The sequence below is a fragment of the Urocitellus parryii genome, chromosome 6 (genome assembly GCF_045843805.1).
Source record: "Urocitellus parryii isolate mUroPar1 chromosome 6, mUroPar1.hap1, whole genome shotgun sequence".
Lineage (NCBI taxonomy): Eukaryota > Metazoa > Chordata > Mammalia > Rodentia > Sciuridae > Urocitellus > Urocitellus parryii.
In genome coordinates, this window is record NC_135536.1 from 174,379,557 (window position 1) to 174,405,985 (window position 26,429).

General features: G+C 55.2%; 3 protein-coding genes across 5 annotated transcripts; all 3 read right to left on the reverse strand.

Moving 5' to 3' along the window:
* Positions 1-2,400: 2,400 nt before the first annotated feature.
* Foxs1 (forkhead box S1) lies at positions 2,401-3,654 on the reverse strand. Its single transcript, XM_026402130.2, has one exon. It carries the CDS (start codon positions 3,627-3,629, stop codon positions 2,628-2,630), a length of 1,002 nt encoding a protein of 333 aa, XP_026257915.1. The 5' UTR covers positions 3,630-3,654; the 3' UTR covers positions 2,401-2,627.
* Positions 3,655-5,575: 1,921 nt separating this feature from the next.
* Positions 5,576-14,363, reverse strand: LOC113192125 (interferon regulatory factor 4). 2 transcript variants are annotated; one of them, XM_026402150.2, is made up of 8 exons: positions 14,017-14,363; positions 10,114-10,303; positions 9,476-9,573; positions 8,716-8,827; positions 8,538-8,603; positions 7,434-7,808; positions 6,703-6,821; positions 5,576-6,511 (listed from the first exon to the last, which is right to left on the reverse strand). In XM_026402150.2, the coding sequence occupies exons 1-8, from the start codon at positions 14,245-14,247 to the stop codon at positions 6,404-6,406; spliced, it is 1,299 nt and encodes a 432-aa protein (XP_026257935.2). In that variant the 5' UTR covers positions 14,248-14,363; the 3' UTR covers positions 5,576-6,403. The 2 variants fall into 2 exon arrangements, with proteins under 2 accessions (XP_026257935.2, XP_026257936.2); XM_026402151.2 differs by having other exon boundaries at positions 6,404-6,511; positions 6,703-6,801.
* A 2,968-nt stretch (positions 14,364-17,331) lies between these two features.
* Dusp15 (dual specificity phosphatase 15) lies at positions 17,332-26,429 on the reverse strand. Of its 2 annotated transcripts, none has more exons than XM_026402154.2 (7): positions 26,232-26,429; positions 25,553-25,586; positions 23,853-23,935; positions 20,902-20,951; positions 19,893-19,967; positions 18,589-18,760; positions 17,332-17,846 (listed from the first exon to the last, which is right to left on the reverse strand). In XM_026402154.2, exons 1-7 carry the CDS (start codon positions 26,250-26,252, stop codon positions 17,565-17,567), a joined length of 717 nt encoding a protein of 238 aa, XP_026257939.1. In that variant the 5' UTR covers positions 26,253-26,429; the 3' UTR covers positions 17,332-17,564. The 2 variants fall into 2 exon arrangements, with proteins under 2 accessions (XP_026257939.1, XP_026257938.1); XM_026402153.2 differs by having other exon boundaries at positions 17,332-17,858.

Consider the following 26,429-nt stretch of genomic DNA (forward strand, 5'->3'; position numbering starts at 1 on the left):
AGACCCCATGGCTCCGACCGTCCCCTGAGAACCTCATAGTGAAGGCAGCAGAGGGACGTGACCATGGACCCATGGGCAGCTCTGTCCTGCCTGGCTGTGTGAGCTCGGGCCGTCACTCACCTGCTCTGGCCTCAGTCTCTCCTTTTGTGTGCCAGGAGGCTCTCTCTGGGTGACCCAGATTCAGTGTCTGAATCTGTGTGGAGATGGCCACCCCGTCAATGCCCACCCAGAAGGGGGTGGCCAGGAGGGAGCCAGAGGTGTCTGTTGGTCATGGAAAGAATGTGAGGGCAGGAGGCCCAGAGGGTGGGGTCCCTGGGCTGGGCAGTGAGCAGGGGCAACATGAGATCATGGTGTCTGGCCTCCTGGCACAGCTCCTCTGGGGATGGGACCTCCTCCAGACCACCCCCCAGGGCAGACCCTCCCCAGGGACTCAGACCCAGAGTCAGACTGCCCATCCCCCACCCTCGGGCAAAGGGAGGAGAACCAAGGCCCAGAGAGGTGGGCGCCAGTCCAGCTCGCAGTGAGGCCAAGCAGGCACCGAGCCCGGCTCCTGCCTGGGGCTTGGAGCTGAGGGGCCTGTCTTCACTTCTTGACAGAGAAGGAGTCTTTGAGGGGTCAGAGGGAGGGGTGCAGAGGGGGCTCCTGCCCAGAGTTGAGTTGGCTGCTGGATGCGGTGGGTACCCCAGGGCGGGAATGAGCAGGGACTCAGGCCTCTTCCCCCAGGGACTCCCCTCCTCAGTGGGGAACAGGATGTGGGCCTCCCATCCTCCTGCCAGCTCAGGACACAGGTTGGAAGGAGACTGGGGTCTCCAGGGCCCCACAGGAAGGCACCGTGGGGAATGGTGCTCAGCGGAGGCCTCCTTCCTCCACCCAACTGAGACAGCGTGCATGGCCACACACCTCCTGCCACACGCTGACCCACACGGGCACTCGCCGTGGGGCAAACACCTTGGGGTCTGTTTCCCCCTCCTGGGCCATGCCCGGGCACCAGAGGACCCTTCTCCCCCCCTGCCGACCCATGAAGCTGTCCGCCTGAGGCAGGACAGACCCTCATGGTTCTCCCCACTGTTTGGTGGCTTGGGGGCGGGGTGCGACAGGCGTGGGGAGAAGGGGCCCCCGAAGCTGGCCAGGCATTTTCCCAGCCCCTTCTGGTTGCAGTGAGCCCCCGCCCTGCAGGTCCCCCCTCCACCCCGGCTCTGGAGTCTGTGGGAACCAGACGTTTCAGGCCGTCCAGCCGGGCTCGCTTCCTCCCAGGCCCCAGGGGACCTGCTGAGGGAGGGGGGAGCCACTTGGGCTGAAGTCAGCATGGCCAGCTGCCCAGGGGAGGGCTCTGGAGGAGACGGGGCCACCTCCCCAATGAAAGGATCTCCAGGACCCTGGACGTCACCTCGTGGGACAGAAGACCCTCAGAGCCCCAGGCCAACACCAAGGTGCCCCAACATCCCCTTTCCTTCTCCTCTCCTTGGACCCATGATCTGCAGGGGAGGACCGGGCTCTGGGAGGGCACCGTCTGCCTGCTCCTTCAGGACAGACGCCACAGCGAGGTTCCCGAGTCTCTTCCTCTGTGGGCGCCACCAGTGTCTTCGTGTCTCCTGTTCCCATGGGAGGGGGCCACTGGAAAGGGCCAAGCTCAGTACCCAGGTCAGCCAGGAAGGCTGCCCAGCCCCAGGGGAACACTTTCATAAAGAGCCACCAGGAAACCCAGGAGAGGTCCCCGTTCCTATGGGAAATCCACAAAAGGGGGTCCGTACAGCTTTCAAGCCCAGGGGTCCCTGTCTGGACTAGGGACAAGGGGCACCTTGTTAGCACTGACAATCCAGGGTCTCAAAGAAGCCCTTCCTCCTTGGAGGAGGAAGGGACTGGGGTTCTCCTTCCTGCATCTCCCTTAAACTGTGGGTCAAAGCCCACGGGCCTGGCTGCCATCTCCTCTCTGTCACTCATCTGCCATCCGACTCCCATGAGCCCCGAGGACCCCAGACCCTCTGAACCTCAGCTTCTGTCACTGGAATTGGGGCTCCCATTCTGTGGCACCCTGGTGAGATGATGGATACAAGCCTGGGACAGAAGAAATGTCACAGAGGGTCCCAGGTATTAGAGCTACGCTTAACTCTTAATGGAGGGTGGAGGGCATTGAGTCTCTCGCGGTTTCGGGCTGGGCCAGCCCTGCCTCACGCCCTGCCTGGTGTCTCTTGGTTGAGTCCCTCCTGTGCCTGCCCCCATTCTCTGCTCCTGGGAAACTCCCCAAGAAAGTCCCCAGCAGGAGAAAGCCTCCAGCGAGACATTTCCATTAGGGGTCCCCAGCCCCTGCGGCACCATCCCACGGTCACACGTAGAACCCAGCTTTCTGGCCCTCAGCCCCAACTACCCAGCAAGCTGCCCCTCTTCATCACACTGGTTTTATTGGGGCCAAGAGCCACAGAACAAATCCCAAGGACCCCGGCCCCCTCACCCCCAAGTTTCTCCAGGGGCCCCAAGGGCCCGGCTGAACGCCGCTGCTCCAGTCCTGGCTTCCCGTCCAGGTGGTGCTGGGCCGGCCGGGGCTTGGTCCTTTGAGAACTCTCCAGGTCCTAGAGCCAGGCTCAGCCTGGCACTGGTTTGGCAGAGGCCCTACAGAGGTGAGGCTGCTGTCACTCAAAGAAGAACATTCCTGGTGTCCGGTATAGGCAGGGGGGCAGCCCCAGTGGGTAGCTGGAGCCTCCCTGGACAGGGAAGCCTCCTGCGACCCAGGGTTCCTTGGGGTCAGCTGGCAGGGGCAGCGGGGCCCGGAGTGAGGCTGGCGGGGTGGGGGGTGCCGGGGAGGGCGCTGCAGAGGCCAGCAGGTGCTCCAGGCCCGGGTCGGCGCCCATGCAGAAATTGAGGGCTTGCAGTCTGCACTGGTAGCCGCTCCCGACGGCTGCCTCGGGGGTCAGGACGGGCGTGGGGGCCTTGCTAAAGCCCTCGGCCTCAGAGAAGTTGGCAGGAAAGCCAAACGCTGGGCACGGGGAGGGTGAAGTGACCACTGGGAGCTCCCCTGGGCCTGCAGGCTTGGGTGTGGACATCTCCTTGGGCTCCATGGGCAGCCGAGGCCTGGTGACATCAGCAGTTGCTGGGCACGTGCTGTCTGGCAAGGTCCCCACCAGACCCCCAAAGCTGAGGCCCTTGGGGTCTGGCAGCTCTGGTGGGAATGGGCACTGCCTGCTGGTCGTGGTGTGGGTGACTCCGGGGTCCTGGCTGGTGGCCCTGACGGGTCCCCGGCGTGCCTTGACAGGGCTCCTGGTGCCCTCTGCACCTGCCCGACGGGTGAAGCGGCGGCGGCGACGGAGGAAGCTGCCGTGCTGGAACATGTCGTGGCAGTCGGGGTCCAGGGTCCAGTAGCTGCCCTTGCCTGGCTTGCGGTCATCGCGGGGCACCTTGACAAAGCACTCGTTGAGAGACAGGTTGTGGCGGATGCTGTTCTGCCAGCCAGGCCGGTTGTGGCGGTAGAAGGCAAAGCGGCCCATGATATAGCGGTAGATGCCACTGAGTGTGGCCCTCTGCCCCGGGGAGCTCTGGATGGCCATGGCGATCAGGGCAATGTAGCTGTAGGGGGGCTTGGTGGGCTCGGTGGCCGGGGCCAAGGGCCCAGGTGGTGGTGGCGGCGGCTGCTGCATGCTGGCCGGCTGGCCGGGTTGGTGGCTGCAGAGACCACAGAGGCCAGGAGCAGCCTGTGCGGGCTGGTTAAAAGGCCCACTGGCCCAGCCTCCCGGCCTGGGAAGGCAAAAAGGGGTGGGCCCAGCAGCCTACCGGGCCCTCCTCCCTCACCGCCCCCTGCCAGCCCCAGGAGGGGCCGGCAGGAGAGGCCTGTGAGCAGCTGCCAGGGGTGAGGAGGTGGGAGGGAAGGGACCGAGACCCTCAGCCCACATGTGCTGGGTGGTAGCAGCTAGGGAGGGACAGGATGTGAGATGGAGCGAGACAGAAAAAGAGAGAGTGGCAGAAACAGAGAAGCAGAGAGAAGGAGAGAGGGGGAGAGAGAAGCAGGCAGAGACGGAGGTACGGGCAGACAAAACTCACAGACACACCTCCAGGGAGAGACCTGGGCTACACCGAGGCAAGGGGCCAACAGGGTGGGTTGGAACCAGCCAGACACCCAGAGAAACCCTCAGAGACAGAGAGGAGGTGGGGACTACAGTGACAGGTAGAGATGCCAGGTGGGGTGTGCTGTGCGCTGCTAAGACCACCAGAGACAGGTAGAGGGTGACAGAGAGAAGCCACAGGGGTCTCTGAGTCTCCACCGCTGGTCCTGCTTCTCCTCTCCTCCTCTATCACCTCCTTCCCGCCACCCAGAGCCCCGGAGGCCACACATACCCTGTGGGCCAGCCCCGGGGGAGGGCTCCCAGCGGAGGCAGAGCCCAGTTCTGTGAGCCCTCGCGCCCTCTAGTGTCAGGTGTGGGGAGGACAGACATTTGGGCAGAGAGATCCTCCCGGGAGGCGTCTGGAAAATGCTGGTCAAACCTCAGTTTCTCCATCTCTAAAACGGAGCTGGCAACTTTTCAGCAATCCGGGGTCATCAGGCTCTCTTACACAGAATCCTGCACCAAGACACCCCCGCTGCAGCCTCTAGCTGGGGTCCAGGAGGACAGACACCATTCAGGCCCAGAGGACAGCTCTTCTGAAGGATGGGTCAGTATCCTCCCTCTTGCCCACTGCCAAGACAGTGGTCACCTACTCTGTTCAGGCCAGCTCACTCCCCCCACCATGTTTACTCCTTGGACCAACTCTGATCTGGAGGTCTTCATAGCTTCTTTTTAATAGAAGAGGGATCTAAGGCTCAGAGAAGTTAAGTAAGTTTTCTGAGGTTACACAGTTAGTGAATGATAATGCTAGGATTTGAATTCAGGATTCTTTAACTCCTTAACACTACCCCTTCTGAGAGGGCTGCCTCTCCTGAGATTAGGGGACAGTCACAGGAAAATAGGCTGTGAACCCCAAGACAGTAGGGATTGTGCTATTTTTGCTCTATCCCTAGTATTCAGCACTGGACACTGGAAAGAGGCCTGGAACAGAATAGGTGTTCAAAAAAACGTCTGTTGAGGGGCTGTAGCTCAGTGGTACAGTGCTTGCCTAGCATGCGTGAGGCACTGGGTTTGATTCTCAGCACCACATATAATCAACAACTAAAAAAAGAGAAAACTAAAAAAAGAAAAGGAAAAAGTCTGTTTAGTCCTTGAAAAAACAGCAACAATTGACTTTTTTTTTTTTTTGTACCAGGGATTGAACCCAGGGGTACTTAACCACTGAGCCACATCCCCAGCTGTTTTAATATTTTATTTTGAGACAGGGTCTCACTAGTTGCTTAAGGCCTTGCTAAATTGCTGAGGCTGACCTTGAACTCACGATCCTTCTGCCTCAGCCTCCCAAGCTGCTGAGATTACAGGCGTGCATCACTGTGCCAGCTACTAATTGACTTTTGTCCTTTGTTAAATCTTACAGTTTTATCCCCATGAAAGTAGCTTACTGGCTGGGGGTTTAGCTCAGTGATACAGTCCATTCTTAGCATGTGTGAGGCTCTGGGCAGGATCCGAAGCAACACACACACAGGCACTTATTAATGCATCACTAAAAGATTTATTATGTTGGCATCTGTAAGAGGATTCCTATAAATAAAGTCAGAAATCAGAAAAGCAAGAAAAATGTTGCTTTACCCATGAGGCGGGGGGATTTAACATCGAGGTTAATTCTTCCAGTTGGGAACCCTCCCAATCCTCCCCACGACTCACAGTTTGTGAAGATGAGTGGGGCTGGGGGAGGGACTGGATTGCCACTGTGGCCTCTGCCTTAGGGTTATGTTTGGGATCCTGCCTCACTCTCTAAAGACTGTGCTGGTGGTTCAGTGGTCAGCATCTGAAACCCAGGGTTCAAATTCTCTGTTTCCGGATCCCTCTCATTGACCCTCAGATAAAGGAATGAGACTAGCAGCAGTTGGGAGGAAGGATCTGGAAGCCCAGAGTCCCTTAGAGGCCAAGCAACTGCTACTGGTTGTTCCCACTCTGAACCACCCTGAGGTCAACTAGGCTTTAAGCAAATGAACCCAATGGCACCATAAGACTAGCTCTAAGCAGCTGTTGACGTGTTGGGCTTTCAACAGGCGATTTAGTCCTGTTTCTAACCCCATTACTGTTTTTCCTGGGGCCTCAAGGTCGAATTCTATTTCCGGCTGACGCTCTAGGCCCAGCGCTGGGCCTCCGACCCCCTCGGCGTTCCAGGATCCATTCCCTTCAGGGAGAGTTAAGGCCACCAACGCCTAAGCTGTCCGTTATCAGGGCAATAGGTGAGGGAGGCCCCAAGTCCACTGGTTCAGTGAGGGCAGGGTTGGGGTGTCTCACCCCGTGGTGGGGCTTCCTTTAGTGTGTGGGAGAGGGGGAAGCATCCCGAGTGGGGTTGACTGTCAAAGGTGGGTGAGGCCATCCAGGATGCCCTGCTGGGGTCCCCGAGGGGTGCCAGGGCGAAGTCGCCTGGCGTGCAGGAGCAGCTCACGGGCGAAGAACGGCTCCACCTGTGGGGACCGGAGGCAGTCAACTCTGTTTCCATGGGAAGTCACAGCCCTAGTGACAGCCTTGTCCCCACACCCATTTATATATATATTAGAGGGCCATACAGGTCTGGGTGGGATGGGGCTGGGTATGGAGAGGGACAGGACGGCCTGGAGGGTGTGGTTCTTCTTGTGGGATGGAGGGAGTGACTCACGTGAGCCATGACGAGCCTCTCCTCCGGCTGGTCTGGGGGACCCGGGTACTCCTCGCCAAAGCACAGGCGGATCTGGTATTCTGGCTCGGGCCGTCCATCCTGCAGGTGGGCGTGCAGCTCTGCAAGCACCGGGACTGTGGGGCTGGGACTGTGGCTGGCCGAGCAGGCGTCCCACCCGGTGCCCACCTTGTGCTTATATCCTGAGCCCAGGTTCTGTAAGCTCACATCCCCATTGGGTGCCCATGCCCTAGGCCAGCTTTTTGTGCCTGTGCTATGTCCCACATCTGCACCCACTTTCTGCTTTCATGTCCCTTGCCTGGTGTCCCTCTGCCCACTCTCAGGTCATTAGGCCTACTCCATGCTTATTGTTATTCACCTATGTCTGCCAGTGCTCTGATGCCCACCCCATGCCCCGCGCTCTTATGCTAACAAACGTACCTGAGTCCTAGGCTTATGTCACAGATCTAAGGGCCTCAGTATGCCCGGCGCCTACTCCCCTTATAGACCTAGACCGGGATCTGTGGCCAGCCCTCTTGATGTCCACGTTCTTTCCCATCCCTGGCGCTTCTGAGCTGTGACCTTTGTTTCGATGCTTACCCCAAGCCCAGGACGCTTGGGCCCAGATCCCGGCATCCTCCTCTCGGATGCCCACTCTCCTTTGGCTACCGCGTGACCACGCCCCCGGCCCAGCCCTCTGTCCCGCGCCTAGGGCGGAGCTACAGCGCGCTTACCTTCGAGGAAGCGGCGCGTGTCGAGCAGCTGGCAGGTGTGCTCGCGCTCCAGCTTGTTGGGCTGCGCGCGGTGCGGGGCTAGCTGGCCACGCCAGTACACGCGGCCCTGGCACAGACGCTTGGCGAACACGCCCTCGGGCGCCACCCACAGCAGCACGCCGCGCTCGAGGTGCGGCAGCAGGCGCCGCAGCACGCGGGCGCCCGGCGGAGGCTCGGGGAAGTGAACCTGCGCCAAGCGTGCGGGCGGCCCCAGCAGGCGCTGGGCGGCGGCGGAGGCAGCTGTCCCGGGGCTAAGATGGCAGCCCTCCGCGGTGCGCGCGGTGGCTTCGCGCACCAGCGCCGGGCCATAGAAAAGACGCACGTGCAGCCAGTAATCTGCGGGCACCAGGGAGAGGGCGCGGGCGGAGCGTTGGCAGGCCACCCCTTCCCCTGCCACCGGCCTACACAGCCGGGGGGCGGCGCACCGGGAGGTCCTTCTGGCTCCCACTTCGGGAATTTGTCACTCCCTCCCAATCAGTCACAATAATATTCTAGCATTGGTGATAGTGAAATGATAGCTTCCAGTGGAGACGAACCAGTAGTGGAGTTCTGTGGTTAAAGCATAGGGTCTGGGACCGCCTGTACAGGAGGGTATGGCCTGGAGGCTCTCCTAGCCCAGATCTCTAGGCTCTCCCAGCAAAGATTTAATACTGGTTGAAATAATAACAGCAACGGCAATAACACAGCGGTAGGAGGAGCAGCAGTACAGTTCAATATGAGTTCGGGCTGCGGGCTCTGCAGCCCTTGGATTCAATTCTCCCACTGCCCCTTAGGAGCTGTGACCTTTTAGTAACTAGCTGTGTGACCTTGAGCAAGGTCGAGTGTCTGCATATGTAAAATGGGGGCAATGGCAGCCTCTATATTGCAGGTCTATAGGGAGAACTTAGAAAGATGCCTGACACAAACTTAAGTCCTTGAATGCTAGGTGTTGTGGCTGTTTGGGGAGTCCCTGTGGGGCAGGAGACACAGGCTAGCTGGCCCTATCCCCAGCCCTCCCCAGTTCTGCACACTGGTCAGAGGAGAGGATATTTATTTATTTTAGGAGAGGGCCTTTAGATTCCTTACCAGGGCTGTTGAAGTCCTCACAGGGCACTGAGCTCCAGGGGTGTCCAAGGTCCTGTGCCTGGTACCCTGGGGAAGGAGGGGATCAGTCAGACACAACCTCACCCTGACTTCCTGGACCTGGAGATCCAGGGGGAGGCCAGGGAGGAGGCTGGGGTGGGTGAGGAGACTGAGTTCTTACTGTGGTCAGCCAAAGGGTCTGGGAGGAGGGCGGCTGGTGGCAAGGAGCCTTGCTGGGCCAGCCTTGGGGGCTGCTCCTTGTCCTCATCCTCTGTGGCTAATCTGGAGCCATCCTGAGCATTGGAAGAAAGGGCTGGCCATGAAAATAGAGAGGAGACCCAGGGCCCCAAGGCTTGCTAGATTGATGCCACCTGGAGAGGGGGAGGTCTGGCAGACTGAAGGCCAGCTCCGGCTGATGGGAACTCAAGACCCTCCCCACTCCGAAGAGCAGATAGGAGTGTTGGAGGTGATAGTATGAGAGCTGGGGAGAGAAGTGCTGGAGGTGAACATGGAGGCGAAGGAGCTAGAGATGAAGGAGATGGGGAGGCAGAGCCACAGAACAGGGGCTGATGGGGGCGTTAAGGACACAGAAAGGGCCGGAGCTGACAGGGGAATGGGTCAGAGCAATGACCCATAGATGATGGGGAGAGGTGACAGGGAGGAGATAACAGAGGTGATCAGACAGAATGATGGAGATGGAGTGGGGGGGGGGCAGAGGGCACACTAGAGGTGGGGAGGTCAAAGGGTGATGGGGCTGGGGCTTGTTGGGAAGGGGGGCCACAGGTACCAAGAAAGCAGAGCTGGTGGGGGGATGGGTGGGGTTCATGGAGGGATGAGGTGAATGATTGCTGGAGATCACAGACAGAGAGGAGGCCACGGGGTGGCTTCGCTGAGCAGTGACTGAGCCCACAAGTCTTCAGGGGCTCAAAGGCCACACTGACCTGATGTCCCCTGCAGGCAGGCCCAGTTGCTTCTCCATGGGGTCGCTGTTGACTTGAGGGAGTGCCCTCTTTTGCAGGAGAAGCATGGACCTTGGAAACTGAATGGAGCAAGAACAGCTTGTTGTTCCCAGGGCCCCAAAAGGACCCCTCAATTAAGGTCACCCCAGTCAAAAGCACAGCAGCTCACTGCAGGACCTGCCCCTTTTCTTTCTCTTTCTCTTTTTCTTTTTCTTTTCTTTTCTTTTTTTTTTTTTTTTTTTTTTTTTTGGTAGTTGTAGATGGACAGCATGCCTTATTTTATTGGTTTATTTGTATGGAGTGCTGAGGATTGAACCCCATGCTTCACATGTGCTAGGCAAGCGCTCTACCATCAAGCTACAGTCCCAGCCCCTGCTTCCCCCTTTTCTGTATATAAATATTAGCTGTTAATAGACTTTTATTTTTACTTATTTGTATGCGGTGCTCACACATGCTAGGCAAGCGCTCCCGCTGAGCCACAACCCCAGCCCTTCCCCCTTTTCTAACAGGGAAACTGGGAGATCTAAACGCCTTCTAAATTCCCCAGAGTTCAAGCTCAACAGGTCCATCATTGCCCAGAGAGCCACCCTCGGCCACTACCCTTAGGGGCAGGGTGGTACCTGGGCGGGAGGTATGGTCAGACACCAGCCGGTAGACCTTGTAGGGGTGGGAGGTGTCCAGCTGGCTGCGCTCGCGCACCTCACGGAAGTCGATGCTCTTGTTGAGGGCACAGCGGAGCCTCGTCTTCCAGGTGGAGGGGTCCTCCTTGTCAGTACCCTCCAAGTGCTTGCCCTTGTACACAGCCCAGGCCTGAAGGAGAGCAGGGCAGGAGCACTTGGGGGGCTGTGCGGGGGGGGGGGGATGAGAGACTGTCCTGGCTCTAAATCCTTCTCTGGGGCTCTCTCCCCCTCCCATAGTCTTTGGGTTCCTACTATATTCTAGAAAGAGCTGTGGATTTGATGGGAAGCAAGACATATGAGCCTGGGTCTCAAGGAACTCAATCCTATCAGAGGGCAGCTGTGATCAGCTGATCAGAAATCATCATGTCCCCAATTATGGATTGTGATAAACAACAATAAATAATAAAGTGATGGCATATCAATAATGGCAATGGTTTGCTATCCGGATCATCATGAAACTAAGTCCCTACCTATTGCCACCAACAAAGTGGACTCCAGATGATTTAAAAAAACATGGATAGGAGATAAAACTATAAGATTAATAGACAATAATACAGGAGAAATCTTCCAGAGGCAGAGAACATCTCTTTTTAAAATATTAACAAATCTTTATTACTAGTATATGATTCCATTGTAGAATCATGGAATTATTGAGTTAAGTAGACTTTAAGAATTAGTCTTCCTTCCTTTTATAAAAGAGGGAATTTAGATCCAAAAAGATGAAATGAGTAACATTATATAAATACTAATAACATAAATAAACTTGGTTCTAATTAGCCTCCTACTTTTCAGATGAGAGAGTATTTTTTATAGCTTGCTTTATTTATTTATTTATATGTGAAACTGAGGATCCAACCCAGTGCCTCTCACATGTTAGGCAAGCTCTCCACCACTGAGCTACAGCCCCAGCCCCCAGATGAGAGATTCTTGAGGCAAAATATGGAACCAGAGACATCAGTTTGCATTATATCTGCTGCATTCTTCTCTGTTACTCTTTTATTGTACACCTATCCTTGAACTAAGGATATTGAAATGAGTCAGTCCAGAGAGCACATCAAAAGCAAAACTTAATAGGCATGAAGCCAGGCATGGTGATGCACACCTGAAATCTCAGTGACTCATGAGGCTGAGGTAGGGTGAGGGCAAGTTGAGACCAGCCTCAGCAACTTAGCAAGACCCTGTTTCAAAATACAAAATACAAAGGGCTGGGGATGTAGTTCAGGGATAGAGCACCCCTGGGTTCAATGCCCAGCACGAAAACAAAAATAATAGACACCTATGGCAAAAACGTTGCAATGTCTGACATCAGCAAGGGGTTGGGCATGTATGCCTCAGTGCAGACTCTTGTTACGCAAGTTAGTTATGTTCTGTTAAGTCTCCACAAACACTGAATTAGCCAATATGACACCATTATTAGCTTATCTAACATGAATTTTCTCTCTAAGGCACACACATGGGGAAATACAGGGCTAAGTTTCTGCAATTCTCTGGTCACAGCATTTTCTTCAACTGACCAGTCCATAACATTGTTTAATGTGTTTTCTGTTGAAGGACACTCTTTAATATACACTGTTGATTCATTAACATTCAACTCATGGCCAAGAGCACTATCGCTCATGTTTGAACAATGCTTATCTAACATGAATTTTCTCTCTAAGGCACATGGTGGCCTTTTGCACTGGGGAACACTAGACAGCGCTTCAGCATTATGCTTGGGGGTCATTCTAAATAGGGACATCACTCACAAAATATTAAACATACGGCACTACATAGACCATGGAAGGGTCAATGTTCACCGTGTGGGAGCTGAAGACAGAAGGCAGCGCTCTCAGCTTCAGATGTCCCCCCTGGGCAACTGACATTTTGGTCATTCTGTGCATATCTATGAATGGTTGCAAAAATGCCTCAAGTATTGATTTGGGGAATACAAATACATTTTGGCAAGCAGGAGAATTTGCAAATATGAAATTCATATTTATGTGTGCTGGGGGAAAGGGGAGAGGAATTAAGGAAGAAGACATGGGTTGAAGACAGATTATATCTTGAAGGTCAAGCTTTATCCCATGGGTACAGGGCACCAGAAGTCACATATTGTTGGGGCCACGGAGTCACATATGTATATTAGTGGTGGGTTGAGGGATGGGGAGGGCCAGCCCCCAGAATCCCCCTCTTTTGAACTACAGTGAATAAAGCTTAAGGGATAAGCCATGCATCTACCTGTTCAACACTTATTGAGCACCTACTATATGCCAGGCACTGTGCACAGTGTTGCCACCCTCACACAGCTCACAGTCTGCTGTAAGGAGACAGAGTCATCTCAGGCAGGAAAACTCATAGGGAACTCATACTGGCTCCCATGGGGATGACTTGGGAGGCCACTGAGTTGGTGCTTAATAAATGCATTAAATTAATGAGTGCACCAGGGAAGACTCTCTTGAGGAAGAGATGTTTGAGCTGAGGCTGACGGGAGCTGGCCAGGAGGGGGAAGAGGGAACAGCACGTACAAAGTCCTAAGGCAACACACCAAGTATTTAGAAAGTGAAAGAACCCAAGCTAGGGAGGGAAGGGAGGAGGTGGGGAGGGGCAGTTCTGCGGGGTTTTGAGGCCAGGGTGAGGGGCAATAGGAGCCTTGGAAGGACTCTGAGGAGGACATCTTTGCACTTAGAAAGGACTGAGGGGATGGCTGAGGGCCGGGGGTGGGAGGAGGGGGGAGCTCAGGGAGGTCACTGCAGTTGTCCTGGGAGAGAGGGTGGAAATGGGTTTAAGATGTTTTGCAGGAAGAGCCAGCAGGCCTTGCTAATTGGATACTATGAGGTAGGAAGTTGCAGAGCAGCTAGGGTTCAGGTGCCCAGGTGGCAGAATTTTGTGGGGGGTGAGCTGACAAATGTGGTACAGTCATAGGCGGAATCTGAGGGGCCTGGGGGCCACCCAGGAGATAGCATCTGGGAGACTTCAAGATCAGCAGGCTTGAGGCTTGGAGGGGAGGCCTGGAGCCTCCCTGCTGAGGCTGAGGAGGGAGGTCCAGAGGGAGTGCTGGGAGCCCCCATAGAGGAGGGGAGGAGATGGAGGCTGAGCAGCAGGGGCCTGGGAGGTGGGAGGAAAATGGCAGCAGGGGTTGGGACAAGAGGGGTAGATTCTGGAATACAAGTGAGAATGATTCTGGGAGAAGGGAGAGTCCACCAGGTGTGAGCCTATGCAGAAGTCAAGGAGGTGAAGGCTGGGATGTATCCCAGGATTTGGCAACTAGAGATATTAGCAGGAGGGACAGAAAGCAGACTGGGGGTGCTGGGGCATGGTGGGGGGACTGGGAAGGAGGAGATAAATGAAGAGGACATTGCATGTACTTCTTGGTGTGAAGGGAGAGGTGAAGCTAAAGAAGGAGGAGCTGGAGGTGACCTGGGTGTTTGGAGTGGTGACAATGGCCTGGTGTGCAGTTGGCTGCTTATTGCTTGGGGAGAGATTTCAGAGTGTGCATGGAAAGGAGTCAACTTGGAGAAAGTTAAGGATGGCCAAGGGGAAGGAGTTCTTTCTGCAGGGGGCCCTGAAAAGGTCCAATATGGGAGCACGGAGAAGGCTCCCAAGTTGCAGGGTCTGGTGGGCTTGGAATGAGAGGCATCTCATTCTGCCGTGGGGTGGGAGGAGATGGGGATGGTGCAGGTCCACCGCCAGCCTGGCTGATTCTGTTTTAGGAGGTGTCTGAGGTTCTCCCATATGGAGGACACTACCCTTAGTTCTCCAGGCCAAGCTAGTGGCCCAAGGTCACACAGCTCATGGGTTGGTCCGCTGCCACCATGAGCTGCAAGAGCCGTCCCGGGCTGGGGTCCGTAGGCTCCTGACCCTTACCCTGAAGAGCGCTGCGTCCTGCTGCGCCTGGTAGCCCTGCTTGGCTGCGTGCTTCCAGGGGATGCGGAAGAGGGTCTTGTCCGGGTCTTCCCAGCGCAACCCGGCGTAGAGTCCGCTCTCGATCTGTGCCACTAGCCAGTCGCGGAGACGCAGGGGACCCCCGGTTCTCAACATAGGTCCATTGCTGATCGGGACCCTCTCTTCCTCTTTCCGCCAGGGGCCGTTGGCCATCTGGAGCTCTGTGAAGCGAGGGCTGGATCCCGAGGGGACCCGCACGGGTTCAGGGATCACCAGGCCCCTGGATGGCGCGCGGAGCCCAAGGAAGTGAAAGTCTGAGCGAGGGTTTCGCTTTCTGTTACGTCCCCTCTCGCTTTCCTTTTGCCCCTCCCCGCGACAGATTGGCCCGAGGGCGCTGGGCCTCACGTGGTGGTTGTAGAGAGGCACCCGGACTGCCAAGACCCAAGGAGCACTCCGGTGGGTGGCCTGGGCTCTGGGTCTGGGAGGAAGGTGCTCGACTGCTACCCAGGGAACAAACACTGCCCCACTCCTGTGCCCGTGGTCTGCTCTGCCTAGCCCCCTGGACACTTGTTGGTCTCTGATTTTCCTTTCTTCTGCGCGCCCTCCCTTCCTCCCTCCTTCTCTTCCTCCCTCTCTTCCCATGCCAACCCCCCCCCCCCCCAGTGTCCCTAAATTGCCCAGGCTGGCCCCTGAAGTCCTGAGCTTAAGAGATTCTCCTGGATCAACCTCCCCAGTGGCCGGGACCACACCTCCCCTGGCTTTCAGTCTCTTTTCAGAACCTGGACTGGCTAGGTTGGAACCCGTTTCTGGTGCCGACTCCCGACCCCATTGGAGGAATCAGACTTTCTGGGCCAGAAGCCCAGGAACCTGAATCTGAAGGAGGGATTCTGATGCAGGTGGCCCAGAGCCACACTTCTTTCTTCAGATATTGGGAATCCCCATTTACTGACTGCTCACTGTGGTGCTGGGCCTGAACCCTTCCCTATGGTGCCTACATTGGTTCTCACAAGAGCACAGGAGACAAGTCTAATTGCTTATTTTGTGGTGCTGGGGTTGAACCTGGGGTCTCAAACAAGCTAGGCAAGCCGTCTACCACTGAGCTTCAACGCAGCCTCATTACCTATTTTAACATGAAGACGATCAAGGCTCAGAAGGTTTGAAGCCTTGTAACAAAGTCCCAGAGTCTGGTGGGAGAGTCAGCATTCAAAGCTGACTGGGGAGAGTCCAGAGACCTAAATGGTGCTGCAGCCTACCTCCTGGCAGCTATACTTGGGATTTATGGATTCCTGGTGAGGTCTGTGATCCTGTGAAATAGTACATAAATTTTGTCACATCTATGTATTTTACGTTTCTTTCGTTCAATTGTCAAAAGGGGATTCCTGACCTGAAAGATTTTAAGAAATTCAGATTGCTCCAGCCCCTAGTGAAACAGGGTGGAGAGAATAACATCCTCTCCTGAAGCAGGCAGAGAGCGGGGCTCCAGCCAGCACTGACCAGAGACCCAAGCACTGTCCCTCATGTGCACCTGTGTCCCCCTTCCATGTGCCAGCAGCACTTCCATAGACACAGTCTGGGTTTAGACTCCAGTGGAGCAGAGCACAAATTATTTCATATGATTAGCTACAAGAATAATGACAGTCACCCTCAGTATTTGTGGGGGATGGGTTCCAGGACCCCTTTGGATACTGAAATCCATGGATGCTCAAGTCTCCTATATAAAATAATGTAGTATTTGCATTTAACCTACGTATATCCTAGACTTTAAATCACCTCTCATGTAAATGCTTTGTAAATAGTTGTTAAACTGTATTGTTTAGGGAAATTAAAAGTCTGTGTATGTTGAATACAGATGCGATTTTTTTTCAGACACTTTTTTGCCCAAGTTTGGTTAAATTTTCAGAGTCTGAGGCAGGCTGTACAACTAAGCAGGAGTCCTCAGTGTATTGGACCATCCCTTCATTTTTCTAGGTTGCAGAGGATGGTGTCTAGAGGGTGGGGTCTACAGCCAGACTTCCCCAACACCTGCTACCTGATGACCTTGGGCACCAGCCTCAGTTTTCCTCATCTGTTGAATAGCCTGAGATGCAGGTAGAAAGTTTAGCATACAGCCTGAGTGAGCACAAACACAAATGAGTGGTGTGCTGTGAGTCCAAGGCAGTGGAGGAGTGCTGGAAGGGGGGAGGGAGCATGTTGAAGGACACAGAACACCAGATCAGGGGGCTTTGTTTTGTCCTCCAGGTGATGGGGTCTGTGGTTTTTAAATAGGGGAAGACACCATCTGAGTGTTTTAAACCAGTTGGACGGTGGTACCATAAATTATCCAAGAAGACACAGGCTCCGTACACTCCTCAGTAGCAAAATGGCCCACTCCCTCACCACCTGGTATGTTTCCTTTTTCTTACCTGGTATCTTACTAGAATGTCAGCAAGGTGAGGACAGAGGTCTTACCCACTGCTGTAAATCCAGTGCCCAACACAGTGCCTGACATACAGTAGGCGCTCAATGAACATTTGGTAAATGAAGGAGAAATAGAAGATTGGGATGACAGGAAGGTCATTTCATTCAGGCCCCCTATACCCAGGGCTTGGAACAAAGTTAGAAGCCCATAGCAGTGGCTGTTGGGTTATTGCTACTTCAAACTCCTCAGCTCTGATGACCTCTATTCATTCATTCTTGGGGTCAGTCCCTGCTTGCTCTTGCTTTTAAACTCTAGCTGGGAAGGATGATTCCCACTAGCTGGAGGTGGGTTCTCCCCACCAGTATCCTCCCAAATCAGGAGCTACTTCCTACCAACTGTCATGAGACTTAGGCTTCCCAGTTCTAGCTGTGTGTTCCTGAGCAAGCTGCCTGACCTTTCTGAGGCTTACATCTTCCCCTAAAATAAAGTAAACTTAAGCAATGAGAGGTCAGGTGTTGGGGAAGCACTACTGGACTTTACTGGCCAGTCCCTGTATGGAGAAGAGGTGGGGGGCTTCGAGAGATGGAAGGAAGTACTTAGGAGCCTCTCAGGAGGGAGATCAGGGCTCTGGGAGAGAGGAGGGGCTGTGTCAGGAGTTCGAGGTCCCAGAATCCAGCTCTGCGGACCGCAGTTGAGGAGGCTGGGTTCCTGCGTCCCCGACGGCTGCACACTGCACACCTCGCCCTGTTTTCCGCAGACACCAGGGTCTGGCCTTTGTTGAATGACAGGCAGGGGGTCAGGCAGCTTTCGTGTCTCTTTAATGTCCCTCCAGCCCCGTCCACCCCTCCCCTACCCACTTCCCGCTCCCGCCGCCACTACGGGTGGAAGCCGGGGCCCTCCCCCAGCCCAAGGACTAAGGCACCAGGTGGCTGCAGCTGGCCGGCCCGGACACAGACGCACAGAGGGAGGACACACTGACCGCGGACGCAGACTGGCGAGGTGGGCGTGGGGGCAGGGATCGGGCCTCGGCGGGGCTCCCACAGCCTCGGGGCCCGTCCTGACGGTGGGGGGCCCAGACAGCCCCCGAAGGGGCGGAGCGGGAGGCCGAGGGGAGCCGCTTGGGGTGGGGTCCTCACTTGCTGCCCTTGCGGGACAGACACCGCGGGAGGCAAGAGAAAGTCTGCTTGACGCGCGCCAGCAGCGGCAGCGACCGGTGGGCGTCCCGCGTCGTGCGCGGCACCAGGCGCTGCAGGGTCCCGTCCGAGGCTGACGAGTGCGGCGGGGTCGGGGCGGCCGAGGCGGCCGAGGTGGCGGAGCCCTGGCGGCAGCGCTTGCACAGCGGCAGCAGCGCGCGCACGTCCTCCTCGTCGCGGAACGGGCTCTCCCCGAAGCGCTCCTCCAGCTGCCGGCGGAGCTGGGGTGGCCGCTGCGGAGTCAGGGTCTGTCCCGCCCCAGGGCCGCCGCCCTCGGCCCGCTGCCCACCCCGCCCGCCCTCGCGAGCATCCCTTGGAGTCCCTCTCCCTCTGCAACTCCCTCCATTTTCCAGATTTGCTAAAGTGACCCCCACCTACACAGCGGGGGCCGCATGAACCCCTCCCTCTGGCCTCTGACCACATCGGGTGGTCTCGGCAACTGAGCTCACCAGGGCTTCTTTCTAGCACAGCCCTGTAGATAAGCCTCTGGGGACCCTTCTGTCACCCTGCTGGGAGCCTTCAGGCTGTCCCCAGCTCTCCCCTCTTTCCTCCCTCCTCTCTCACCCTTTGTGCCCGGGTGACCTCAATTCCTGAAATTCTGGGAGAGATAAGGAAGGGGGTGGCTTTGACCTCAGAAAGATCCAAAGTTGGGGTGTGGCAGGGCCAGTTTTCCCCCAAGAGGTTAAACCCTCAAAGCTTTAGGTGGCAGGCAGATAGATAGGGCCTGAGGGCATGTTGGGACACCTGGCCAGACTGAAGGGTCTACAGACTGGTCTAGGGGCAGCCCCCAAACCCACCTGGCTGTTAACAGGAACTAAACTCAGGGGCTGGATTAGTTCAAGACCCCAGGATAATCTGCCAGATCTGAAGCCTGGGCTGAATTCCTCCCAATCCTGCTCAGGTTCAAGTGGAAAGAAGGGTCCCCGGAACCCCCCAGACCAAGCAGCTCCTGCCAGCCCTTACCTTCCGGGAGTTTCCCCAGCCAAACTCCTCCAGCTGCTGCCTGAAGCCTGGGTTGGGGTTGGCGATGGGCCGGGTGGCCTTGATGGCTTCAAGCACTTCCCTCCAGCCCAGCCCCGTCACCGTCATCACATATGCTGTCACAATGGTGGTACTGCGGGAGATGCCTGCAAAGCTGGGCTCCCCAGCAGCCCCCAGGCTTCAGGTAAGGTTCCATCTCCCCCATACCTCCCAGGCACCGGCCCACGGCAGCGCCCCTGCCCTTTCCTCCAACCACAAGCAACTGGCCAGGACCTCTCCTCCTAGCTCCAGGTCTTTGCCCATGAGATTCCCTCTGCCTGGCATTCTCTCTCCCACATCAAGGGCCTGGGCGAAACCTCATTCATTCATTCAAAAAATATTTCCTCATCATCTTTTCCTTTTTCAGGTCCTGGGGATACAGGGGGGGAATAAAAAAGCAATGGTCTCTGCTGTCCTGGAGCTCAGTAAGTTGGGGGACACAGACACTAACCAGAGACATGATTTCAGGTGGTGGTAACTGTGTTAAAGATGAGTCTGGGGCCTAGGAGTTCCATAGAGGAAGAGGTGTTGATCTAGTGGGGATGATGAGGAAGGGTCAGGGAAGGGGTTTCAGAGGTCTTGAGAGATAGGTAAGGGTCAGCCAACCATGTTCTAGGCAGCGTGCACCAAGACCGTAAGGTGGAAGTCTGGTGGATTTGAAATATGGGAGTCTAGTGCAACTGGAACGGGGAAGGAGGGAGAGAGAAGGCAAGGCTTGAGAGAGTGGTCTCATGGAGGCTCCAGAAATGCCGGCCAGGTTCAGTCTGGTTCTGCCAGAGCCCCAGCCAGGCACAGGACAGGTGCTTGGTGAGAAGTTGTGGAATGAATGACATAGGCAAGGCCTGGGGTAAATGAGTAGATCAAAAGTCTCTCCTCCTAGCCTGGATTCCCCACCTCACAAGCCTGGGAGGGAGGAGAGGGGGAGCCAGGAGGAATGGACTGCCCAAGTGCTGTGTGACCCCAGCCCAGTTCCTGCCCCTCTCTGGGTCATCTCTCTCTCTCTCTCTCTCTCAACAGCTCAACAGCCCTGTCAGCTCAACAACCTTTTCCCCATTTTACAGATGTCAAAACTGAATCACAGGGAGAAACAACTGCTGGGCTGCGACCACAGGGCTGGTAAAGAACCGGACCCTGACTTGAGCCTGTGGGTGGCTCCTCTGGATGAATGGCGGACTGTGGGTGTTGTGGCCCATGGGATGGCTGTGTGTTGGGGATGGAGGACAGCCACCAGATCCCCCTCAACTCACCAGTGCACAAGGCAGTTCCCCCCATTGAGCCGGCAACAGTGGATGAAGCTGATACATTCTTTGAAGTGCTTTTTGCTGGAGAAGAGAGGACAGAGGAGCGAGTATGGGGCGGTTTCCCGGGAGCCCTTTCCTCATGGGACTAGCAAGGGACCAGGAGCCCTGGGCGCTCAGGTCAGCCAGCGTTTGCAGGGAGCAGGGGGAGGTGTGGGAGGCAGCGGAGGTGGCAGGCCAGGCTGGGAGGGGCCGCCATCCCGCAGAGCCTCCCTGCAGGGTCCTGGGGTCCGGTTTTGGCTTTTCAAGGAAATAGGAGGAGACCCGGGGTCCCACTTTTCAGGGTCTTCAAGAGTGGGACCCTGAAAAGTGGGACCCCGGGGTCACCTTCTACCTATGTCCTTGAAAGGCCACACGTAAGAACATCTAGGAACAATGACAGTCAGCCGTGGGCTGGGAGCAGAATTCCCCACGGGGCAGGAGTTCAGCCTGGGTCCATCCCGAGCTGAAGGGCACAGATGCGAATAACCCCAGCAAAAATGTCTGTTTTCCTGAGCCCTCACTACACAATAAGTCCTGTCCTAGATCCTTAAGGCATGTCATCGGACCTTTGAAAGCCTCCTTGCCTCTGGTCAGAACCCTGTTTTACAGATGAGGCTCAGAGATGGGAAGTGATTTGCCCAAGGTCACACAGCAGGGAATGGCAAAGGCTGGCTGGAACCCAGATGTCTTAACTCCAAGGCCAGGAACAGGCTGAGCCTCACCTTCTGGAATCTGCTGGTGCACCTGATCCCTAGAGGCAGGGAACTGTCCCCATCTCATTGCTGAGGAGACTACTGAGGCTCAGGAATGAGGGATGGGGACCTACCACAAGAGCATGGTTGAGACAGTGTCAAACTTGGGTAGAGGTGCCCTGTGACAGCTATAGCTATCCGGTGTGAGTATTCTCTGTCCTTCCTCAGGCCTCCCCTCCCCCACCACAGGAGGTAGCTCTGTTGGTCCATTCAGGGAAACTCACATGGGTACTTCAGGGGTGTCAGCCACCGGGATGCGAAGGTAGGTGATATCCTGCAAAGACAAAGCACACCTGGAGTCCCCGTGACTCTGAAGCCTGAGGCACAGAAACACAAGTTTGAGGCTATCTTGAGCTATTTAGCAAGGCTTTTTCTCAATATAAGTTTTTTTGTTGGTTTGTTTTAAAGGGCTGGGGGTGTACCTCCTTGGCAGAGTCCCCCTAGGTTCAATCCCCAATAGCACATAAATAAGCAAAAACCCACGCTAAGGGAGTGGGGACCTTGCCTGCACCCCCTTTCCTTGGCCTGAGCAACCCAAGTGCTGTGTGACCCCAGCCTAGTTCCTGCCTCTCTCTGGGCCATTCTTCTCTTTCTGTCCAAAGAAAGTAGATACCATTTCTGTGAGCCTCCCAACTCTGTCTGTGATTCAGAGCTTTCTGAGCAGACAATGCCCTAACTTCATAGGTGTCTTGGACATGAGGACTTGATAAGAAGGACTTGGCAAACCTTTTATCCAATAGCCTGGGAAAGTGTCTCCCCTGCAAGTGGAGATTGCAAAATTACATAGTAAAAAGGGCAGAGCAGATTTGTTTATCTTGAAAAGAAGTAAAAATTATAAAACCAAGTTTACATATTAGTCAAGGAATCGACTGTGGGTAATTTTTCCAACACATTTGCTGTGATACCCTTTGCTTCATGCTTATTAATTTCCACATAATTTTGTCAAGATTATTTCTGCTCACATCCTGAGGACCTCATTGCTTTTCTCGATATTTTGATGTTCAAGTGACCCACCACTAGGCCCGCATTTGCCCAAGGCTTTGTGTGAAGTCCTGGCCTTCTCTACCTAGCTCACATTCCCCAAGGTCATGAAACCCTGCATCTTTTGCAAGGTTTGCAATTTCACTTTGCAAAACATTTGGCCTTGGGTTTGCATGATATTATCAAACTCTGCTAGATTCACTGGTGCCTGGGATGGAGAGAGGCTAGTGAGAGGAGGGAGGGCCGCTGGGGCACAGGCTAATTTTTGTAAGCAGTCACCTCACAGGTAAATATATTAATAACTGACAACCCTCCCTGTGCAGTCTATTTAGATTGCATATTCTCAATACTCTAGAACGAGGCTGCCCTATAAAGCAAACTCACACTCCCAATGGCTTGGAAATTTCTTCTTTGACACTGAAAGTCATAGATTATTGGAGGGTACCCTTAGAGACTATCAAATCTGTCACATGAAAAAATGGAGGCCTAGGGCTGGGGTGTAGGTCAGAAGAAGAGCACCTGCATAGTATGTCTGGGCCCAGGGCTTGACCCCCAGCACCTCAAAAAAGGACCCAAATTGAATAAACCGAGCCCAGAGAGGGAAAGGGAGGGAAAGGACCCTACCCCACATAGCGCATCTGTGGCAGAACAGATTTTCTTTTTTGGTAATAGGGATGGAATCCAGGGCCGCTTTACACGGAGTCACATCCTCAGCTCCCCAGGTTTTTTTTTTTTTTTTTTGTGGTGCTGGGGATGGAACCCAGGGCCTTGTGCATGCAAGGCAAGCACTCCACCAACTGAGCTGTCTCCCCAGCCCCTGCAGCTCCTCTTTTTTATGTTTTATTTTGAGACAGGGTCTCACTGTGTTGCTTAGGGCCTGGCTAAGTTGCTGAGGCTGATTTTGAACTTGAGATCCTCCTGCCTCAGCCTCCCGAGCCGCTGGGATTACAGGCATGTGCCACCACGCCTGGTGACACAGACTTATAAACAGATGGGGAGGAGTCTCTGTTTCTGTGATAAGAATATTTTAAACTTTGGTATTATATCAGTTTTAATTTGTTGAGCATCTATTATGTGGCTGTCAGCCACTCAGTGAGGTAGGTACTGATATAAAAAATTCCATTTAGTAGGTCAGGTAACTGAGGCTCCGAGATGGGAAGTCTTGTGCCCAAGGTCAGCAAGAGAACAAGTGATGAAGATGAGAACCCAGGTCTCCTACTGCAGGGCCTTTGGTCTAGACTGACTGCTTCCCTCCTCAGTCCTGACACCCTCACCTCCCCTCTCCCAGGATTCCAGGTCAATGCAGCCCCTGCAGTGGGGACCACACTTTGCAGTGTTGGAAGCAGATTCACCACCCTGCATTCTCTTTGCACCTTCACAACAGCCCCTGGGGGGGACAGTCAGAGTTGGGGATCAAAGGCCCAGAGAGGTGAAGTCACAGTCCAAGGTTGCATAGCAAGACACAGCCCAGAATCATCTGTTTGGAATCATCCATTCAGTAAGGCAATAGGAAGATCTTGTCCACCCTCCCCTGTCCAGTACTGGGAATTGAACACAGGAATCTTGACCACTGAGCTATGTCCCCAGCCCTTATAATTATTTCAAACTTGAAACAGGGTCTTGCTAAGTTGCTGAGGCTGGCCTCAAATTTGCAACATCCCTGGGCTGGGGATGTGGCTCAAGCGGTAGCGCGCTCGCCTGGCATGCATGCGGCCCGGGTTCAATCCTCAGCACCACATACCAACAAAGATGTTGTGTCTGCCGAAAACTAAAAAATAAATATTAAAAATCCTCTCTATTAAAAAAAAATTGCAATATCCCTGCCTCAGCCTCCTGAGGAGCTGATATTGCAGGCATGCGCCACTGTGAGGACCTTTGCGTGGGCCTTTGTGGCTTTGTGAGGGCCTTTTTAAGCATCAAGGAGAGACTTCTTGGGCCAGATGGCCTGTGCTCAAATCCCAGCTGGTAAGTTTCTTAGATGTGTGACCTTAGGTAAGTTAATTTACCTCTCTGGGCCTCAGTTGCCAAATAAGGATGATAATATAAACCAATCCAATGGTGAAGAAGGCATAAGCACGAGTCAAGAAGATAAGACAGGACCTGGCATATGGTAGGTAGTTGATAAATGGGTGCTATGGAGATCTAGAGCCCATCACCCACCTATGCACAGCCCTGGAATGGGGGTTCAGAATACCTGCAGAAGAGGCTGGGGTGACTCGTGAATAGAGATGATGTGTGTGATCTTATTCCGGCCCAGCTGATCCGGGTCTTTGGCATCTGAAAGAAACAGGTGCTTGCGCCAATTTGGCAAGTATGGCTTATTGGGTACTGAGGCTAAGTACAGCGAGAGCCGCCACCCAGCTCTGCACCTCACCACTGGGCCCCTCCTCCCCTGGCTGCGGCTCCTTCCCCAGGTCCTGTACACCCCGAGGCTCAGAATGGCCTCTGGGGCACCCAGAGGACACAGCCCAGCCTCTCCCTGCCTTGTTCACGCTGTTCTTTCCATCCTAAACACCCTTGCCCAGCACATTCTTTGACCCAGCAGTTCTGCCTCTAGGAATCTGGGGACAGAAGCGTTTGTATACACAGAAAGCTGTCGGGTGGCAGACAGTGTTCTCTGCAGCGCGGTTCATATCAGGAATAGTTAAACAATTACAACCACCTCATGTCCATCAGAAAGGGACTGGTAAATAGTGACATACTCATAGTTTGGAACACTGTGCAGACATTAAAACGTCTCTGTGCTGATGTGCAAGAATGCACACAGTAGACTTTGAAGTGGGAAGTTCAGATTCCAGAACAGTGTGCAGGATAGATTTCCATTTTGTTTGAAATATTATATCTTGTATCTACAAAGATATATGGAAAACTACTCAGGGGTAGGTCCCACAGTAGCCTTTCTAGGGACTGGATGTTTAGCCCATGCAGACCTTCTAGTATCAGAATAAACGGTACATGGCCCTCGTCTCCACAAGGCCATGCCTTACTCAACAATCATCTTGGGAGTGCATATGGTATGCAGCCGTCGGGGTCTGGGGGTCAACTCCCTGGCTCCTTATCCTCATGGGACTTATATACTTAAAGAGGATTCAGACCTTAATATAGCCAATGGAAATCAATGTGGCAGGAGCTACTGGGGTCCTAGGAAAAAAGGGACCAGGGCTTACGAGGGTGGAACATCTGAGCTCCTCCCTTTCAACACTGTAGACTGAAGTGGCTTTTTTATTCTGATTCCCCCAAGCCCTGGACCACCTGCCTCAGCCTGTTTCCTCCCTCACAAAGATCTCTGTTTAGATTTGCTTCCCTTCTGCCACCTGGAAGCCCCTGAGGAGGGGGATGGGGGGTGCTGTCTCTTTGTCCCCATCCCCCTTTGAAAGTTGGGAAATGTTGGATGAGAGAACAGGGAAGGCAGAAGCTTATAGACTTGCCACCCCAGCCTCAGCTGGATGATGGGTCTGTGCTTACAGGAGGGCCTGAGACCCCTCCTCGGGAGAGAAGGGGATGGGGGAAGGTTCCTTGATTCCCAGGTGGAAACACACCCTCAAGCAGACCTCAGCTCAGAACCACAGGGCCAGAAGGGCCCTGGAGAGGCTGGTGGGCCTTGAGCCAAGGAGGCAGCAGAGGTGCAGAGCAGACTTGCCGCATGGTCCCAGCTCAGATCATGAACCTTGCCCTTTGGCCTTGAGGTGAAATTGGGGTGGAGGTTGGCAAGGGGAAGATGTCAGCATCAGACCCCAGCGCTCCAGGGCCGCCCCTTCCCCCTCAACCCCCAGGACCCCTTTCCTCCTCCCAGCCTGGTGTGGCTTCCCCACCTCTAGCCCCATTCCTGTCTCTGGTGTGTGGGCCAGAGTATGATGGTGGACTCAGGCTGGGGACAGAGTGGGCAGTGCTCACCAATGAAGTTTCCGAGGTAGAGTCCAGGAAGTACCTAGAGGAAGAAGGGGCAGGGGTCAGCAGGGCAGGGCCGCACCACTTCCCACCTCGGGTGGCTGGGGGACTCACAGCCCCCCCTCTGTCCCATGAGGGTCCCTCAGGAGCAATGGCTGCGGCTTGGGCCCTCTGTGAGAGAGTCTGGGGCTCTGGGGAGGCTGGGGGAGCAGGCCAGCAAGTTAACCAAGGGAGAGTCAGGCTTGGGGACCAGCGAGAGGGAAGAGGAGGGAGGCTTAGGGGACAGAGAGGGAGGGGACAAAGGGCCCAGGGGGAATGGGAGGAGAGCAGAGGAGTGGGCTGGGAGCCGGAGGACCGAGGCCAGTGCAGGTGTAGGGCATGCAGGGGCCGAGTGGGGAGGGTCGGAAAAACAGCACCAGAGTCTGGGGAGTCTGGGAGAGGGACACAGCAAGACAGCCACAGAGATACAGCAAGACACCGAGTCGCACAGAGGACAGACAGACACAGGCAGAGAGAGAGAACACGCCGCGGCCTCGGAACCTCAGGGACACAGAGGTGTGGACACACAGGGCTCAGAGAGGGACCAGAAGGTCAGAGGCGGGCAGACCGACCTAGTCGCAGCCGGTGGCCTGCCGGAAGGGCTGGAGACAGCCAGGTGAGGGATGCGCGGTCGCCGCCCCCCTACCTTGGTCATGCCATTTCCCATGATCCTGGGGGCGGGGGTCGGGGCGCACCCCCAGCTCGCCGCCCGGAAAGCGCTCGGGTCACAGCTGCCCTGCTGGCCCGGGCCCGGAGCCTGCAGCCTGACGGGGAACCGGGGGCCTGGCGTCCGCGGCCCTACCCAACCTGGTCCCGCCGCCGCCGCCGCCACCGCCCGCCGACC